Source organism: Chionomys nivalis, chromosome 23 (genome assembly GCF_950005125.1).
Source record: "Chionomys nivalis chromosome 23, mChiNiv1.1, whole genome shotgun sequence".
In the NCBI taxonomy this organism is placed as follows: domain Eukaryota; kingdom Metazoa; phylum Chordata; class Mammalia; order Rodentia; family Cricetidae; genus Chionomys; species Chionomys nivalis.
Window position 1 is genome coordinate 14,883,283 of NC_080108.1, and position 19,974 is coordinate 14,903,256.

The 19,974-nt window shown below is 50.2% G+C and overlaps 1 protein-coding gene across 1 annotated transcript; it reads left to right on the plus strand.

The window, feature by feature from the left end:
* The first annotated feature begins 799 nt into the window (after positions 1-799).
* Positions 800-19,238, plus strand: LOC130865549 (BOS complex subunit NOMO1). Its single transcript, XM_057756655.1, has 11 exons — positions 800-955; positions 2,757-2,924; positions 4,858-4,971; positions 5,640-5,767; positions 6,947-7,088; positions 11,623-11,706; positions 13,255-13,365; positions 14,624-14,725; positions 16,133-16,252; positions 18,390-18,482; positions 18,756-19,238. The coding sequence occupies exons 1-11, from the start codon at positions 800-802 to the stop codon at positions 18,885-18,887; spliced, it is 1,350 nt and encodes a 449-aa protein (XP_057612638.1). The 3' UTR covers positions 18,888-19,238.
* The last annotated feature ends 736 nt before the right edge of the window (positions 19,239-19,974 follow it).

Consider the following 19,974-nt stretch of genomic DNA (forward strand, 5'->3'; position numbering starts at 1 on the left):
GCATGGAAGTATCATATTGTGAGAGTTGTCTTCCTCTATGTCCTCAAGCATGGATCTTATATAGCATGAATTCTAATTGATCTTAATAATAAAAACCAAGAGTCAAATATCAGGGTAAATGCCGAAAGACCAGAGAAGTAAAGGAGCAGTCACTAGAGAGACTTCTGACCTCTACCCAATCCTCAGACCAAAGGATTGAGCTCCTGTCTCCTCCTGCCTTATATTCCTCTCTCCACCCAGGCATATCTCTTCCTGTCTCCACCTCCCTCGTGCTGGTATTAAAGGTGTGAGCTCCGTTTCTCTTCTAGATTGGTTAAACCTCACGTAGCCCAGTGTGGCCTTGAACTCATGATTTTCCGGCTTCTACCTCCCAAGAGCTGGGATTAAGGGTCTGTGCCACCACTGCCTGGCCTCTATGGTTAACTAGTGGCTAGCCCCACCCTCTAATCTTCAGGCAAGCTTTATTTGATAGAGCACAAACAAAATATCACAGCAGTCTTAGCTTCCCGCGAGTCCCTGAATCACTGGCATTTTCTGCTGGTCCCCAACACCTCTTTCTCAGCACCCGCTCTCATGTCCAGTCCCCGTCTGGAGCACAGTTGAGAATCCCTTGATCCTTCAAGGATCTGGAAAGTCCAGGCTGTTCTGGACTGCCGCTGACCCTGCTTCAGCCTGACTGAGGAAGAGAGGTCCCATCATTCTCAGAGATGAGCCAGAGCCAAGAGTAGGCAGGTGACACACGAAAGCACTCCTGTCTGACAGTTCCACATCAGAGAGGACTTGGGGACCAATCGGAGCCATGTTCCCAGCAGCCTGTGTGGGTGGCACTGTGGGTGTTCTGTCTCAGCTAAATCAGGACTTGCTGCCAGCCCTCTGCACCACAGAGGTGGCTGCCAGTTCTGCAAACGGGTTAGTCATTGCTTCAAGAGAGCGCACAGACCCATACACAGCTGGGGTGAGAGAGACCATGGGTAGCAAGACACAACTAGAAAGCGGCCGAGTGTCCAGGCAGTTGTAGACATTGCTATGTAAAAGGTCCCATGTCCCCCAGAAAAGCAGTTGCTTCCCAGCACAGTCGAGGATGAGGTGTTGGGAGCACCAGGGTGCCAAGAGTTACAAACAGCAATACCACAAAGAGATCTTGCCAAAATGCTAGCAGATAGAATTATAGGGTGATGGGCTTAAGGAAGGTTTCAGTTCTGTCTTTGGTAATATGGGAGATGGAGGGCAGAGAGGGCTAGCCTCTCCACTGTCTCCACATGGAGACTCCCCACCACCCACATACACCTTTTCTTCCTTCCCACATATGGGATCATCTACACTCACTATTCCACAGCTTACAGTGTTCGTTCAACTGATGATTACGAGCCACCCTTACACACGATCAGCTTTTGTTACTGGCTGTAGTTGTACACTATAAAAGCCATCATGAGCCGGGTGGCGGTGGGGGTGCACATCTTTAATCCCAGTGCTCGGGAGGCAGAGGCAGGCAGACCTCTGTGAATTCAAGGCTAGCCTGGTCTATAGAGCGAGAGTTCCAAGACAGCCAGGCCTACACTGAGAAACCCTGTCTCGAAAAACAAACAAAACAAAGTCATCATGAACACCGAGGGAAACACAGGATTAGGCTCCTGTGAGCCTCCAGTCCATGGGTGCAGGGAAGGGTGGCATCTCCTCCAGTAGCAGTACTTTTTTTTTTTTTTTTTTTTTTTTTTAAAGACAGGGTCTCTCACTGGATAAGTAGGCTAGTCTGGCTGGCCAGGCCACCCAAGGGTCCCTTTGTCCCCTCAGTGCTGGGATTTCAAACCTGAGTTGGCACAGCTTGGCTTTTTACAAACCTTTTTTAGATTTATTTTCTGTATATGAGTGCTTTGTCTGTGTTCATGAATCTGAACCAGAGTTTATAGATGGTTTTGAGCTACCATGTGGGTGCTTAGAACTGAACCCAGGTCCTCGGCAACCGCCCCAAGGGCTCTTAGTCTCTTAGCCACCAGCCCCTCTGTTGTAGGGTTTCTGTTGCTGCAATGAAACACCATGACCCAAAAGCAACTTGGGGAGGAAAGGGTTTATTTGGTTTACACTTCAACATTGCTGTTCATCACTGAAGGAAGTCAGGACAGGTACTCAAACAGGGTAGGATCCTGGAGGCAAGAGCTGATGCAGAGGCCATGGAAGGTGCTGCTTACTGGCTTGCTTCCCATTGATTGCTCAGTCCACCATTTTTCTTTTAAATTAAACATTTATTTATTTATTTTTATGTACGAGAGCTCTCTCTGCATGTATGCTGTATTACAGAAGAGGGTATCCAATCCCATTACAGATGGTTGTGAGCCACCACATGGTTGCTGAGAATTGAATTTACGACCTCTGGAAGGGCAGCCAGTGCTCTTAACCACCAGCTATCTCTCCAGCTCCCCACCTTTGTCTGAATTGCCACACTGGGCTGCCATATGTGAGCCACCTTTTTGGAGTTGACTGTCGTCACAATCCCAGCCGCGGCAGGTTCGTATGGTCCAGGGTAGGGGTGTGAGGATTAGGAAAATCAGGCAGGAGGAACGGGGATAAAAAAGAAACACAGAGACACAGGATAATACCGGAAGGGCAACTCAGCGGATCCCGAATGCTGAATTTCCAAGTTCTGAGTTTGCCTGTGTTTAATTTTCTGTTTACCTTTATACCCCAGTACAAAGCGGGGGAGGGGGGGAAGAAGGCAAAAGACTGCCCTGAGGCAGGTGGGTCTCAGGCTTCCTCTGTAGCTGCCAACAGCCATTGGAGTGTTTGGTTCTCCTTCCTGCAGCGTTGGCCCCCTGCACAGTGACCTGGAGTACACTGTGACCTCCCAGAAGGAGGGCTACGTACTGACTGCCGTGGAAGGAACTGTGGGAGACTCCAAGGCTTACGCCTTGGCCGGTGTAAGCTTCGAGGTAACGTGTTTCAAAGGCCGTTTCACTGAGGGCAATAAACCACTCAGGAAGTGCAGAGTCAGCTTTACACATGTCACACACATTGCAGACACCACCACTGTCAAATAGCGAGTTTCCTGTCCCCATGGTCTTCTACACTGATGGTGATGTCACTGCTTCTGCCAGTCAGTTACCATCTCCAGAGCAGTTCTATAAATGGGATTGTGAACTGTGGCGTTCTTCACTCGGGTACACTGGGGAGACATGGACTTTCACGTGGTTGTGTGTGTTTCAGCTTTCACCCTTTTTTGGAGGCAGGCTGTTTAGCCCAGACTAGTGTCTGAGCCTCTGACTCCCTGCAGTGAAGTGTGTCTTTGAACTCCTAGTCCTCCTGTCTCTGCCACGTTCTGAGATGACAGGCGTGCACGTCCACACCCAGTGTATTTGGGACTGGGGATGGTGCCCAGAACTTTGTGCATGCCGGGCAGGCACTCAGCCACTCGGGCTGTCTCCCTAGGTCCTAGGATGTCACTCTCACGTGCTGTGTGGTTGCGTGCTGTTGCCTCGTGTCTGCCTCTTGTCTCTCGTCTTGGGCGGTGTGTTGTACAGCATGGGCTGTGGCATAGTTGAGTGTGACTGTGTGTAAAGGACACAACAGGCAGACCGAAGAGCCACTGCTGAGTGGCTTTGACCAGAGTAAGGCGGTGCAGATGTGCAAGGACCGTGTGCACCGTGGGTGAAACTCCTAGAATGCCTGAGGGAGGAGAGAACACAGATGGGCTTTCCTGGCAGTAATCTCAGTGACTAGACACACTCTGCTCAGTGCCAGCGAGGTTACCACAGAAATACTCTTTGAGTATTTATTTATTTATTTATTTATTTATTTATTTATTTATCTATGGGGTGACCTTGTTTTGCTGTGAAAAGATAATCTATGGTACTGCCGTGACAAACTGCCTGATACAAACAACCAAAGAAAGAAGAAGGGTAGCTGGGTTCACAATCCATGGTGGGGAGGCGTGGTGATGCAGGAACAGGTGGCCACTCACTCATGTTGGGAGGAGACAAGCAGGCCTGCTTTTCGTCCCGCCTGGCTTCCACACGGCTAGCTTAGCCCCAGAAATAACACACAAATTGTATTCATTTAATCACTGCCTGGCCCGTTATTTCTAGCCTCTTATTTGGCTAACTCTCACATCTTGATTAATCCATTTCTATTAATGTGTGTAGCACCATGAGGTGGTGGCTTACCGGGGAGATTCTAACCACTGTCTGTCTTGGGTAGAAGAAGCATGGTATCTACCTCATTGCCTTCTTCCCAGCATTCTGTTCTGTCTACTCCGCCTATCTAAGCTGCTGTCCTATCAAAAGCCAAAGCAATCTCTTTATTTGATCAATGAAAGTAACACATAAACAGAAGACCCTCCTACATCACGCTGACATCTCCATAGATTAGGAACAGAGGAAATGTCGCAAGTCCCCTCCTGTCATGACCCACTGCCTGCTACGGGGCTCCTCCTAAAACATCACCTGCCCATTGGGGACCAAGTGTTCAAACGTGAGCCTGTGGTGACATTTGACATTCAGACCATAATGGCAGTCCATTGTGGTCGATTGCTCAGGAGAAGGTACACATTTGGGGACATTTTGATTGCTTCCGTTGTGTACCACAGAAATGAGCAGCTGGCCTGTGCTCTAGAGTAAACAGCAGCAAGGCGGCACTGACGAGAACTGGTGAACTAACTGTCGAGAGCAAGCCGCAGAGCTCCATGCACAGCCCGCCATTTCTGCCTCCCCTCCCCAGCATACCCACCATTGAGCATAGCCATAGAATGAGTTCTAGAAACTTCCGCGGCATTTTAGCGCTCCTTGTGGGCGGAAGAGCGATGATAGAAGGGAGCACACCTGTGTGGTTCTTAAGTCTGACCTTGCCCCGTTGTTCCTTTCTCCCCAGATAAAAGCTGAAGATGATCAGCCTCTCCCTGGGGTCCTCTTATCCCTCAGTGGTGGTGTGTTTCGTTCCAACCTCCTGACTCAAGACAATGGCATTCTGACGTTCTCAAACCTGGTAAGGCCGTGGTCGATGGCTCCCGAGTGGGACACAGTAGCGGTGTGTGGCGGGACAATGTGAGGACAGACTGTGGTGTGCAGTGGTCTAGGGCTCTAGCGGTGCACTAGGACTCACCGCTAACGACCCCTGTGGTCTTAGACTTGTGTTTGTCACGAAGGCAGTGCCATCAGTTGCCTGACACAACAGTTCCTCCCTAGACAGACCTCTCCTTTCCACGGATCCCGCTTTTCTGTTTGGTGGGACAAAGTCCATTCCATGTATAAAGGGGGTAAAGTACCAAGTTTTCATTCAAGATGGAGTCCAAGGCCCTGGCCTTGGGTTCATGAAGTGCAGGGGCATTGACTTCACGCCTGGGAGTGAAGTGGGGCTAGTGTGGCACCTAGGCCACGTGCTCCGGACACGCCGCCTCTGCTCACCCCCTGCTACTTGCTTACTGAGTCATTTCTAGCTGGTTACGCCAGTTCTGATTCCTCAGAAAGTTCAGGCACGGCTTGTCTTTGCTGAGGTGCTAACGGTGGTAGAGCACCCCCCTTTCCTTGCTGTGCAGGAATAGGGCTGCCTTCCTGTGTCTGGAGGCTCTGATGCTCTGTCCTGGTTGTGCCCCATTGTGACTTTAAGCCATTCACAGTGTGGCAGCCATCTTGATTGTGCCTGTCTCTTGGCAGAGCCCAGGCCAGTACTACTTTAAACCCATGATGAAGGAGTTTCGCTTTGAGCCGTCCTCACAGATGATAGAAGTCCAGGAGGGGCAGAACCTGAGGATCACCATCACTGGCTTTCGGACTGCCTACAGGTATGTGCCCCCTCCAGGCTGTAGGTGGGCCTCACTGGGCTCTGATGTAGACTTACCGCCCAGGCTTCATGTTGACTGAGTTTGGGGAGGAATTTGAGGTAAGGTGGAGATCAGAGAGGTGACTCTGCTCTTCCTTGTGATGCATGGGTGACTGCTGTTCTCCCTCCAGTGTCCCCCACTTCCTGTCCTCCCTCCAGGGTCCCCCACTTCCTACCTTCCAGGGCCCCCCACTTCCTGCCCTCCCTCCAGGGTCCCCCACTTCCTGCCCTCCCTCCAGTGTCCCCCACTTCCTGCCCTCCTTCCAGTGCTCCCTACTTCCTGCCCTCCCTCCAGGGTCCCCCACTTCCAGTGGCTCACTTGCTGTCGGCTCACCAGCGTGTTGTTTGAAAAGTAGTCTATAGAAACTAGTACCTTGGTTAAAAAAAATTATGTTAACAAATGTTTTAACTATGTTTACATTTTTAAAGAGGATGAGCTATAACTCAAGTAGAACTTGCAAATGTTGGAAAAGAGTAGGCAATGGAAAATTACCTTTCTTGGCTGGGCATGATGGTGCATGCCTTTAATCTGATACACAGGTAGCAGGTAAATCCCTGAGTTTTGAGGATAACCAGGGCTACGTAGAGAGACCCTGCCTCAACCCAATCAAATGGAGCCAAAACAAAACAAAATAAAACAAAAAATCCCACCAAATTCACTAAGTGAATAAATAAATGACCTTTCTGTTCTTTACTCCCTGATCCCCAACTCACCTTCCCAGAGACATGCTCTCAGAGACAGTCTGTGCTATCCTAGCTACAGCTGAGTGGATATGCACTGTATGGATGAGCAGAGGATACGTACAGATTCTGTGCATGCACAGGCTTCTGTGGGTTTGTAAAAGCACTTTGGATAATCAGAAAGATTAGTTGTAGAAAAATGGACCATTATGTGGAAGGAAACCTTGGGAGTTATTTATATTGTTGAGTGCTTCATAATTTGCATTGAAGATCAGGAGGGTGGAGACAGTGTACCCTGTTCTGGCCTCCTGGAGTGGTCTTCCAAATGTTGATACAGCCTGGCCTGCTGCTGGCAAGGTCCCCACAGAGCAGCTGTGCCCTTAGCCCTGGGGGTCGCAGTCTCTGTGCGCAGAGGACTGAAGGTGCCTCGTTCTGCTCTGCTCTGCTCTTGTCGCACGAGCTGCTATGGCGCAGTGTCTTCTTTAAACGGAGAACCAGAGCAGGGCATCACAGTGGAAGCTGTGGGCCAGAAGGACTGTAGCATCTATGGAGAAGACACCATGACAGATGAGGAGGGAAAGTTCCGGTTGCGTGGACTGCTGGTGAGGCTGTGTGTGATGTCCCTGTGGCATAGCGTGGGTCAGCAGGATGGAGGTGGGACTCTAGAATCCCCTATTCTAGCTGATTGGTGTGTGTTTAGCCAACAGGCCTGCTTTGGTCTGTGGGAAAATAAGGCCTGTAAAGGGGGATTGGCATGGCTTTGCCCAGAGTGTTTGTGGTGTATGCCAGGGCTGTGAAACCAAGGGGCACTGTGAGTGAGTGGCTAAGGTGCTGGGGAAACAGCAGGGCGTGGTCGGGACTGGAGGGCATGGCACAGGTAACGTGTGCCTTCACACAGCTCCAGGTTACACGTGTAGTCACGTATAAATGCCATCGCCAAGTGGTTAGGGTTTTTAAGGGAGAGCGGGACTCAGACAACGACAGATTCCCCAGGCTTATTTTGTTGACAGATTTCTTAACCACTGTCCCTACATAGCCCCAGTTCCTGATTTTTGGATGTTAACTAGTTAAAAAAAATTTTGGCTTCACTGTCTGGCACAAGGAGCCACTTGTTTCTGGGGCCACTGAAACAGGCTTTGGACTGTTGTACCTTCTTTGTGGAGTTGAAGTTGTTTACATATGTGTGTGCTCATTTGATGTTTGCAGAGTCCCCAGCAAGGACTGTGTGTGTGCTCTGTATAGTGAGATGGCTGAGGGCTAACACAGTGCTGCTGTCAGGAAATGGTTAGTGGTGCAGGACTGAGCAGAGCCTTCTCATCCTCCCTGCACTGATCAGCTTCTCTTTCTTCTTGACTGCCCCACCCCCATGCTCTGCTCTCTACCTTCTCCTGGTGTTAGGGTGAAAACTGTGCCACCTTTGTTCCCCCGGGCTCCTGCTGGTCTGCTTTGTTCTAAATTTGCACTTAACACATTTGATTTAATTAAACTGAACATAGCCCCTTTGTGGTGGTTTCTGCTGCCACTACCACTCCCACCCGTGTCATAGGTCCTCTTTAGTGGCTTCCACATGGAGGCCGCACACCAGGTGTGAGTCTTTGGTGGTTTGTCCTTCTCCAGAGTGGGCCAAGCTAGCGGTGCCTTCTTAGATGAAGGAGTTCAACTCCACTTGGGCTGCACTTGTTCCTTTCACCTTGCTGGCCAGGGTGCCAGAGATGTGGAGACTTCTCCGGAAAAAAGATGCACCTTTAGACATGACTGCTGTCTCAGTTAGGGCACCTTCATGACCAGAATCAAGCTGAGGAGGGAAGTCAGGGCAGGAGCTGATGCAGAGGTCACCGAGGAATGCTGCCTACTGGCTTGCTTCCCTGACCTTTTTCTGTCGGCTTACTGGCTGTGCCTGAACTGATATTTCACCTACACCTGCGACCCCGTGGACCCACAGTCAGCACCCTGCCAGCCACTTAGTCCTGTGGCCCCGGCTCTGCTGCTGCCATGATATGTAGGTTTAAACTAAGTCTCTATCGTTCTACTTACCAATAGAGACTTGGAAGTCAGATGTGGGAGTGAAAAGCTGCTACATCAGAGAGGCCAAGAAGCAAACAGCTGACCTTTTTTTTGCTGGAGACCTAGCAAGAGACATGTCTCTCCACTTATCCCAAACCAAAAAGAAAAATGCAAAACTCCAAGTCCCACCCTACACTTTCCTGTGTCTTTCTATCTATTTTTCTGTCTCCTCTGGACTCTCTATGGCTAGTTCCGGTCAACTCCTTGCTGGCTCCACCCCCTGAACCAATGTTGATTTTATTTAATTAATGCAAACACAAACTCAGGGTTCACAGTGTGATAGAATATCCTACAACACTTCCCCCTGGCTTGCTCAGCCTGCTTTCTTAGAGCATCCAGGACCACTAACCCAGGGATAGCACTACCCACCTCGGGCAGGGCCCTCCCCCTCAATCACTAAGAAAGTGTCCTGCAGAATCACCTGCCGGTTCTCTTCCTGAATGACTCTAGCTTATGTCAGCTTGGCATAGCTGGCCAGCATAGCTGCCAAAGACTGTTGGCAAACCCTTGGGACAACTAGCTGAGAGTCCAGAGGGATTGTAGCCTGGCCCTGTTAGTGGTCACAGTTTCCAGATTTAATAGTTCATCCCTCCTCTCTCTGAGCCTCTGCCCCTCAAAGCGCAAATAACTGAGTAGAACTCCCAGGCCTCTGAACACATGTCTAATTGTGCACTCACCTTTAACTGGCTTCACAGTGTTTTATTTATTCTTTGAGTATTTCATATAATATGCTATGATCATATTTTTCCCCTCTTTCTCCCAGATCCCCTCTCTCTTCCTGCTCACCCAATTTTATATATTTTTTTCTCCTTTCAATGCCCCCACTGCTGAAATAAAGCATGTGGTTCAGTCTGTACTGGCTGACCACTCCTCCTCCCCAGCTGAAAAAAGCATGTGGTTCAGTCTGTACTGGCTGACCACTCCTGGGCACAGGGCCCGACTGGAGTGTGGTTGATGTACCTATCCAATGTTACTTGATTGAAGAAAGCTGGTTTTTCCTTATCCCCCAAACTAGCAATTGCAAAGAACCTCTTGCTTACGGCTGGTCTCTGTTCCCACTTCTCCATGGTGGGTTTTTGTGTGTCTTGAGCTGTGGGTCTTCGGCATCCTGTCACAGTCTCTGAGTGCATATGTGTTTCCTTGAAGTCATACTCTACCTCTGGCTCTTACAGTCTTTCTACCCCTGTCCTACATAGCCCTGGACACCGAGGGGGAGGAAGGGTGTGATATAGAAATCCCATCTAGGGCTGAGCACTCCACTCGTCCAGTTGGGGATTTCCATGTTAATTACCATCTGCAGCAGGAAGAAGCTTTGCAGGCGTGGGGTTAGTGAGGCCTGACCTATGGCTGTAGCAGTCTGTCACCAGGAGTCATTTTATTGCTGTGCTCATTTACATTATGATATAGTAGGTTCCCCTGTTCTTAGCTGTTTTAGCAGTGTCAGGTCTGGGCTCCATGTTGTGGAACAGGCCTTAGATCCAAAAATAATAAAGTAAAATAGTGAGGTGCTGGGTCACTCCTGTACTGTTGGGGCCACTTTTGTTACTGCAGCTCGCAGGGTTTGTAGCTGGTGAGACTGATGATTACTCTGCACAGCACCTTCCAGCCCTAATAATGCTAGCCAGTAGGGGTGGAGCTTCAGGTCAGTCTCCGCGTCCTGTGGCGTGAGTATGTGGTATCTCAGCAATAGGATCTTACCATCAAGTTCTGGAAGGTAACCAATAGCGTGGGATTATGTTTGGGCATCTAAGTAAAAAGATTCATTGTCTCTCTAAAGATCTCATGTGCTCTTTGTAGAATTCAAGCAACATATAAAAAAAGAACATGACCCTAAAAGGGAAAATGGCCTAGAGGCTGCTGGACACACAGCAATGCTCAGAGCCACATAGCAGTAGGAGAGTAGAGATCCAGTCTGTGCTGGTTTAAAGGTAGCTGTGCACCCTGGTGTTCCCCCTCCTAGAGACACACACCTGAAACTTTAACCCACTGCTTCAGAACTTGACCCTAGAGCTGTGTTGGTGGCTGGAAGTTGATACCAGAGCTTTTCCAATATTTCGGTCCTGTAAAATTGAGTAGCAAACAGATATAAACAAGAACATTTATTATAATTGGTAGTAGTATTATTTATTTAAAAGAAAAATGGCCTCAAATCCTGCTTCCCTGAGATCAATCCTGCCTGCCTGAGATCCTGTCCACTGTAAGGATTAGCAGTGTAGGTCCAGTTGTGTAGGTCGACGATGGCTGAGCACAGAGGGAGGAAGAGTCTAGAAGGATAAAGACAAATGCTTGACATCGGGGAACAAGCCACATCTAGTCTTCCATGAGTCAGGGAAGACATTACAGCCCCAGTGGCATCTTGTCAGCAACGTGTTTCTAAGAGGTTCTCCTTGGGCGCCACTCTGTTGGTGGAGCTGCTGGCGGGCTGCTTCCCGCCACCCGGCTAGCTTTACCAGAAATAATTACACGGAAACTGTATTTTTTTTTAAATATTTATTTATTATACATACAATATTCTGTCTGTGTGTATGTCTGCAGGCCAGAAGAGGGCACCAGACATCATTACAGATGGTTGTGAGCCACCATGTGGTTGCTGGGAATTGAACTCAGGACCTTTGGAAGAGCAGGCAATGCTCTTAACCACTGAGCCATCTCTCCAGCCCCCGAAACTGTATTTTTTTAAACACTGCTTGGTCCATTAGTTTTAACCTCTTATTGGCTAGCTCTTACATATTGATCTAACCCATTTTTGATATTTTGTGTAGCTCCATGAGGTGGCTTACCAGGGAGATCTTAGCCTGCCTCTGTCTAGAGTAGGAGAATCATGGCGACTGCCCTGACTCGGTTTTCTTTCTCCCAGAATTTTGTTCAGTCTACTCCGTCTACCTAACTTTCTGTCCTATTAAAGGCTAAGCAGTTTCTTTATTTAACCAATAAAATTAACAGATAGAAAGATGACCCTCCTCCATCAGTGGCCGGGCAGAGATGCACTGTGTGGTGACCACGTGTAGCAAAGGCATTCTCAGGTCGTGTGTGATGGACTTTATAGAGAAGTAACAGCTGGTATCTTCATAGCCAGGGTGCATGTACCATGTGCAGCTGAAGGCAGAAGGCAATGACCACATCGAACGGGCACTGCCCCACCATCGGGTAATTGAGGTGAGTAAATGACTGTGCCTTGGCCTCCCTGGTCAGAGACCCATTAGTGCTCCTCCAGGGTAGGGCTGTAAATCCCAGTTCATGAGTAAGGGGCTTCTTTTTGTTTATGTGTGCGATGTGCATACATGTATACACATGAAGATGTGTGTAGGAGCCACAGGTTGATGGACATTCTCCCTGATTGTTCTCTGTTTACTGAGGTAGGGTCTCTTGCAGAACCTGGAACTCACTGACTAAGCTAGCTTGGCCAGCCAGCTTGCCCTGGGGATCTTTGTGTCCCCTTCTTGAGTGCTGGGGTTACAGAGTAGCTACCACCCCCCTGTCTTCCTTGGGTCCTGACACTGCAGCGAGCGCCATCTCTGCTTTTTAAAGCTATGTGATATAGTTTGTTTATTCTTTGAGAATTTCATATGTATTACAATATATTTTAATCATATCCACCCTCTTTCCTTCCCTCCCTCCCTCCCTTCCTCCTTCCCACCTTCCTTCCAATTCCCCTCCAATTCCTCTCAAACCCCTTGTCAAGCTCCTGTCTTTTATTTCAATGGGCCCTGAGGCAGTGCTGTCCATACATGCACATGGATGTCTGGCCATCCATTGGAGCAGGGCTGCCTGCCCATGGCCACACCCCCAAAGGAAACTGCCAGTAGCTCCTGCACTAGGTCTTGAGCTCCGTCATTCTGTCCTTCCATCTGCTACAGTGTTGATGGGTTTGTCATGTGCAGCTGAATGCAGCCGCTATGAGCTCATGAGCGCACTGACCATCTCATGCCCAGAGGTAGCGCTTCATGACTGTCCTTCCCACAGTGTCCCCCGAGTCTTACAGTGCTGTTGGGGAGTTGATGCAGATGTCCCATGTGGTCACGAGCACTCACAGTCGCTTGTTCTCGACTTTAATTAGCTATGAGTCTCTGTGCTGACCACTGCCACTGCAAGAGTGAGCTTCTTGGCCCGCAGTAAGAGCAGCGTCGGTCTGTGGCATAGACATGAGTATCCAGAGGCCGTTTGGCCGCATGACTACTTGGTAACACAACAGTAGTGGGTTGTCCTTTAGAGCCTGTAGCCTCCCCGCCATGCGCTTTTGAACCAGGTCACTGCAGGAGGTGCTCAGACACCGTTAAAGTGCTGTTCCTCCCTCTGGCTAGACTGGAGGGCTTCTGGGCACAGAACTTCCTGGAGAAGCCTGAAGGCACTGGGCATAGAGCGGTGGGCTCTGTGGTACTTGTGACCTGGGAACTGGGTTGATGGTCGGCCATTTTAAACAGTTGGGCCCCTACTGCTCACACCGGAGTGCTTCATGATCTGCCTGTCACCCTCTGGTGGCTCAGGCCAGGTTCTCGGGCAGCGGTGCAGACTGCAGTCAGGCAGGGCTCCACATGCTTTCACAGTGTGTTGGTGGGCAGTGAAGACTTAGAACATAAGCACACACTCGTGTCGTGTCGTGCCGTGCCGTGTGTGTGGGCAGGTGACCGCAGACAGACAGACCCATTCCTTTCCTGGGATGGGCAGGGGCTCCTGCAGATGCTCAGTGTATCCCTGTCTCTTCAGGTTGGGAACAATGACGTGGATGATGTGAACATCATAGTCTTCCGGCAGATCAACCAGTTTGACTTGAGTGGAAATGTGGTCACTTCTTCTGAGTATCTTTCTACTTTGTGGGTAAGACCAGCACCTCTCAGGTTCAGCAGGAGACATATTTGTCCCAGCTAGGTCTGGCTTTAGCTTGCTACAGAGGGACCTGCCAGACAACTACCACACCTGGATATGGACTGATTACCAAGTGATGGGGAGAGGCCAGTGTGGGGTGACAGAACGTCAGCCCTCAATCTGGCCAATGGCAGTAGAGCTCCATGAAGGCTCAGCACAGTGGCGTGCCCACTGAAGGATAACGTTAGACAGCCTCATACAGGCCACTCTGACTGAGTCAGGCAGTCTGGGAGCTGCCCATTGTGCTGTCTTGACCACACATAGCACTCCCATGTCCCCAGAACCTTTCTCGAGCTCCACAGGAAATGTAGAACTTTTATAAAAAGACCTATGATCCGGGAGGGTCTGGGCATTACACTTAGAATGCAGTGAAGGTTTGGCCTCTGATTGGCTCTTGGCACTGGATGTAGTCGGGACTGGATGGCATCTGCGTGGGTGGGGAGATAGTGTCAGAATGCTCTGAAGGGAAGTGTGAGCTGAATGGTCACTCCTGCCAGGGAGGGGCTGGTGCGGAGGTGACGATGGCACCACAGCTAATGTCACCTGGTTGTTGCCATGCTAGAATTTTGACTCAGGGTTCACATCACTTTTCAGGGTTTTAGAAAAGCTAAAATCAGAGTCAGCTGAAATCACCTGTTTTTTAAGGTAGCCAGTGAATTAATATTTACCTGCAATACTGAATCCAGCCAAAGAGCACAGACGTGGTCCTGGGCATGGCCTGGGGGCAGGCAAGGACCCAGCGCTCATAGCCTCTGTTGTGGGCCAGGACTGAGTCTCACTCCTGCACCCCAGGGATGGTAGGGAGGATGGCCGCTGTACCTGCAGATGAGTGCAGAACCGAAGGCTACAGAACACACTTGTAGTTAGGTCCCATGGGGAGATAAGTCTGTATGGCCCTGGGTGCCTTCAGCTCTCTGGAGCTCTGGAGGCTTGGGCCTTTGTCCTCAGGACTGGTGGCATTGTTTATAGTGTGCTTTTTGCACACTTGGCATGTGGAAGCCGTTTTATTCATTCTTTGCCATGATGGCATTAATGTCTGTTTAAAATCTGCCTGAACTTGCCTTCTCTGCATGGCTCACACCAGAATCTGTATCCTGAGGCCTGGTTGGTCACATCAATCACATTTTCCCATCCTGCCTGAGAGGTTGTCCCCTTGTGAAGATGCCACCTCAGGGTCATGAGCACCTGCCCTCTCCCTTTCTGTCCCCAGGTGAAGCTGTTCAGAAGCGAGAATCTTGACAACCCCATCCAGACGGTATCCCTGGGCCAGTCGCTTTTCTTCCACTTCCCACCACTGCTCCGAGATGGCGAGGTAATGCCAGGCCCGGGCACCCGAGCCTTATTAGTGACTCAGTTTAAACACCGCTCTTCAGACATGAACCCTGTTGAGGCACAGGAGGGTGGGATCTTCAGGGGTGAGTCTCTCAGGTCACTGGTTTTCTATTTACGGAAATAATGCGTATTTTAGCAAGAGATTTTGAAATTAAAACCATCAGACATAATCCCAGCATCCAGAAATAAGGAGCGAGAGGGGTTGATTGGTTTCCTTTGGGGTTTTTTTGGTATCTGTATTGTGTGTGTGCGTGTGCGTGTGTGTGTGTGTGTGTGTGCGCGTGTGCCAAAAGTACAGGTATTCTGCCGATTCAGAGCTGCCCCTGCTTGGCACATTGTTTGTGATCTGTGCTTTTCAGGGAAGGAGCTGCCATCTGTCTGCTCTTTCATTGCACGCTGCCCAGTGGTTGCTTGTGGCTCTGCTGTTGGGAAGTACTGTAATTGAACCAGGGCACCCTCACTCTTAGTGCCCTGGACCCACTGCCCATCTTTCTCTTGGACTCCTTGGTCTCATGATGGTGCTTTTCTCCTGTGTGGCAAGCCACTTACTGCTCTCAGGTTTTCCTCTATTGCTATATATCGGACCAGGGCCTCACACGTGTCTGGCAAGCTCTGTCCCACTGAGTGGCATCCAGGTCTCTGTGTTTGACAATTACAGTGTGTCTCTAAGTCCTACCCATTTGGCATTTTCTGGTCTTTGGTCTGGGTTTCTGTCTTCCACCCCAGAGTTGTCACTTACTGTCTCTGCAAGTTCACTTGAGCGCCTTTGCAGAGAACTTGGTTTTGTGGCTTTAGCTTGGGGCTGTTCTCTGTGAGCCTAGGGTGTGGTGTTCTATCCTGTCGCTCCTTCCTACCCCAGTGGGGCTGCTACATGGTGCCCTTCCATGTGTATGCTGGTGGCAGCTGTCATGGAACAAAGGTTGTTGCCCACTCTCTCCACACAGTATTATTCCCTACCTCTGGAATCTCTGAAAATAGGGGTTATCACTCTCGTCTTCCCATTGTCGTGGTCACCATGACCATGGTAGAGATGTCAGTTTTATAGAACTTGCCAGTCATGAGCCAATGAAGTCCCAATCCCAGCTCTCAACCTTGGTTTACGTTATTGCCGGCATCCATGGCTCCATCACACCCCTTTTCATCAGAATCACCTGTAAGAACCTGGGTGCTTCTTGAAGGACTGTGACTTCCCAGGTGGAATATGTTCATAAAGAAGTTGTCAGAAGATGCTGGCTCAGAGCCACTGAGGCCTATGACTCTTAGAGCTTGAAAGTTAGTGACCTTGGGTTGGATGCACAGACTTGGGGCTTCTTTACCAAACGTAAAGTGCAGTGCGTGGCCGCATGTGTCCCCTGCTCTGCCTGAGCTGCCTGTCCTACACCAGCAGAACTACGTTGTGCTTCTGGACTCGACGCTCCCCAGATCCCAGTACGACTACGTCCTTCCGCAAGTGTCTTTCGCTGCAGTGGGCTGCCACAAGCACGTCACCCTGTTTTTCAGTCCCACGGTAAGTAAGAGTGGCGGGCATGAGCAGCGCTATCTGTAGGATTCCTTGGCTCCTCCTAGGTTGTTTTCCCTCTTGGATCCCCCTAGACACCTTTCTTCCATTCCCTGCACTGGTGCCTGTTACGAGAAGCTAGTCATGGGGGGTGGGGGGGCAGAATTGCTCACATCAGTGGCTTGGGGTTTGAGGGAGAGAGACACCATTTTCCTATGGCCGGTGTCATTGCATTCCTTCATTAGGACACTCCAGTCTGTAGCTTCACAGGTAGTGCAGAGGACACAGTCAGCAGGCATGGATACAGTAGAGCGCGAATAGTTTGACCACTACATGCAAGGAAAACAGCAGATTGACAAGATGCCCATGGGTAAAGAACCTGGTCAGTTTTCAGCCGCTGTCGTAGGTGGCTTCAGTGTCCAACAAAGCTGGTGTGTGTGCTCTCCATTCAGGAGATCGTTTGGGTTGGTTTGGGAGCTTGTGTATGGTGGAGTCACTGAATTTAGTAGAGATGTCAGTGGTGGGAGAGGTGGGGTCTGAGAGTGGAGCCCCAGAAACTATTACAAAAGTGAAGTCATGCCATTGAGGCAGGTCAGCAGGTAAGTATTGCGGACGTCATTGTGTGGGTATAGGTTCATGTGAGTTAGCCAACAGAAGGCTCAGAGACACCTTTAGAATGAACTTAGCCTTTGGTGGTCGCAGGGTCCCCACCCTCAGTGGACTGAAGCACTTTCCCTTCGCCCAGGGCATTTTTATTTCCCCACATTTACACTTTAACCAGTTGATTTCCATATGCTCAAGACAACCCGACTGAAGCTTCCAAAAATACAGCCAAGTGCAAATTCTCAGTAAATTGTATCACGATTTTCTGGGTTCCTCTGAACCAAGTTTTGCATAGGGTTTGTATCCTTGGGGAAACTCTCAGACAAGATTCACGTAGGGTGACAAAAGGCATCTGTGACACAGAGAATGGTTAGGGCTGAGTGCTAACTCCCGAGCTAGGCCAGGTGTGGCCCAGCGGGGATTAGGGCTGTAGGGCTAGTTGCTAACTCCCTGGCACCAGGCCAGCAGGAGATTCGGCTATAGGTAAGGGCACTCACCACCATGCTTGATGACCTGGGTTCAGTCCTGGAGCTCAGCTGTCACAGGTGACCACACATGCATGGCGCATGCAGACACACTCGAGAACACACATACTCCACACTAAATCAATGGAAACATTCTTTACTGCTATGGAGGTGGTCATGGCTTCTGGGGAAAGTAAGAATTTATGTTTCTTTGAGATGCCTGGGGGTCTCTAGATTTCAGAGCTGCACTGTTCTCCGTGTGTGGAGGCATGGTGTGTCTTAAACTGCTCAGACTACTAAAAAATCCACAGTAGACCAGGGGGCTCCTCATAGCTGTAGAGGTTGGGATGCGCAGTGAGTGCCAGGCCCACTCTGCCCCATACGTGCTGCGTAGATAGGTGAGCCGGTTCATCTCAGCCTGACTTAGGAGGGCGCTGACCCCACTCATGAAGGCTCTTCTCTTAATCACCCCCTGAAATTGGTGTCTCCAGACCTTTCTGTCGGTATGTCACATTGGTTCAGAAGTAGCAGGTCTCAGCAGAGTAATCTGGGGGAGACAGTGTTCATAGCCACAGCAGCCCAGTGTGTCCAGCTCCTCCCCTGGCATGGACGTGCAGCTTGCTGTGGTTGTCTGCTCTGTCGTACATTCTTTGGAGTGTCTGTCAGTCTGTCTTTGGCTGACAGACTGGAGTTGCTGAGTCAGGGATGTAGCTCCGCTGGTAGAGTCCTTGTCTGGCACACACAGAGCTCTGAGTTGGATACCCAGTCGCAGCAAACAGGCGTGCTGGTACAGGCCTTTAATCTTAGCTCTCAGGAGAGGGGTAGGAAGGTCAGAGGTTCAAGGTCATCCTCAGCCAAAGTGAGTACACTTGTGCTAGTAAGAGAGAGTTCCAAATCTGAGTCTCGAGGGTTTGCAGGCTCAGGTGGTTCACACCCACACCCTGGTTAGTTTCTTTTTGGATGCCAAGGAATGATGGGTAATCTTGGGTACCAGTGTGAGTGGTGGCTGAGTGGTTGAAGCACTGGATGACAGTGTTGATGAGTGTGAGAACTCACAAGGTGTCATGGCTCTCTTGCAGAGGAAGCTACCTGAGCAGGACATTGCACAAGGGTCCTACATCGCCCTGCCCCTAACACTGCTGCTCCTGTTGGCGGGCTACAACCATGACAAGGTAGGGAAGCTGAGCTGCATGAGAAGGCAGGTGTCAGGAGATAGACCACCGGGAGTGTGTCCAGTGTCACAGAAGTTACAGAGGGGACCAGGCAGCTGTGCTGGGGTCCCTATGTCTCCTTCGGGGGTTATTAGCTCCAGTGACATCATTTCTAACCCTTAGGCTCAGGCCAGGTGCTGCCCCAGAGAGAGGCAGTACGAGGAAAACATCTGGAGTGAAATATCCCGGCCACCGTTCTGCAGACCTGGGGTCTCACGGTCTCTTTCCTTCCAGCTCATCCCTTTGCTGCTGCAGCTGACGAGTCGTCTCCAGGGAGTCAGAGCACTTGGCCAGGTGTCCTCTGATAGCAGTGGCCCAGAGGACATGAAGAGACAGACCAAGAAACAGAAGACCAGACGCACATGAGGAGGACTGAGGCCCGTCCCTGCAGATGGCACAGCCAGGGCTACCACCTGCCTGGGGACAAAGGCACATGCTCACTCTCTGCAGGCAGGCCCTGGGCCCCGTGACCACTCCGTTGGTGTCCTGCCTGTCTGTCCTTTCCTGTGTAGCTCTGTGGTGCAATGCGATGAATGGACCCTTCTGTCACCCTGCTGAACACAATTTATTTTCTGAGTTGAAGATAATTTATTATTATTATTTTTGTCAGAGAAGTATTTAAGCCTAGCTGGTGGCGTGAGACCGTAACTCAAATCTTCCACATTCGTTTGCAAGAAGAGTCCAGTAAACATGGCCTTTGTCTGCATGGTGAAGTACCTGCTGGGCCTTTCCCAAAATCCCCTCTGAACTTGGCCCTCTGGAAGCTGCAACAGCATCTGTCCACACGAGAAGAATCTGTCAAGAGCAGGAATGAATAAAGTCACCCACTCATTTGTGATGTAGCTCATCTCAGATAATCTTCAGGGGCTTGATGTAGTGCTGGGTGCATGCAGAACACGTGGGCATTCAGCTCCAGTGACTCCACAGAAGCCATGGGGATTATGGGGATTATGGCACAGCCAGCCTGGCAGAGCTGAGGCTCACTCTTCTTCCCGGGACACATAGTCTAGATTCTAGAGTCTAGAGAAGTCAGGAAGACTTCATAGTGCGAGGCTTTAGAATTCTTTTACTTCTTGGGGTGTGTGTGTGTGTGTGTGTGTCTCACACAGACCATTGTGTGGGTTTGCTTGCTGCACAGGGCTGCTGAGTCACACGAGCCTCTGGGACAGACGAGACATATGTTTCCGACTCACTCCCAAGTGGACACAGCAGGGAAGGAACCCCTTAAAGTTTAAGGGGCTTTAAATGTTAGTGGGCTCCGCCCCGCTCCAGAAGGGCCGTTGTGTAGCAGCTTCACTGTGTCACTCGTGGGTCACCTTGATGGTGGTCAGCCTCCTTTCTCTGTCCATTTGAAAGTGGAACTTGGCCTGTTCTCACTTCCTGCATTTGTTGGATCGATGGGACAGAGCCCTAGTTTCCCACGGGAAGTAAACATTTCTATCTAGTGGGTGTG

Excerpts from the sequence above, each read along its gene's own strand:
- LOC130865549 (XM_057756655.1), top strand. The coding sequence starts at position 800 with ATGTTCCCAGCAGCCTGTGTGGGTGGCACTGTGGGTGTTCTGTCTCAG. Across the intron at positions 2,925-4,857 it reads TGGCCGGTGTAAGCTTCGAG|ATAAAAGCTGAAGATGATCA; the intron begins GTAACGTGTTTC and ends CTTTCTCCCCAG. Across the intron at positions 5,768-6,946 it reads GGCTTTCGGACTGCCTACAG|CTGCTATGGCGCAGTGTCTT; the intron begins GTATGTGCCCCC and ends TTGTCGCACGAG.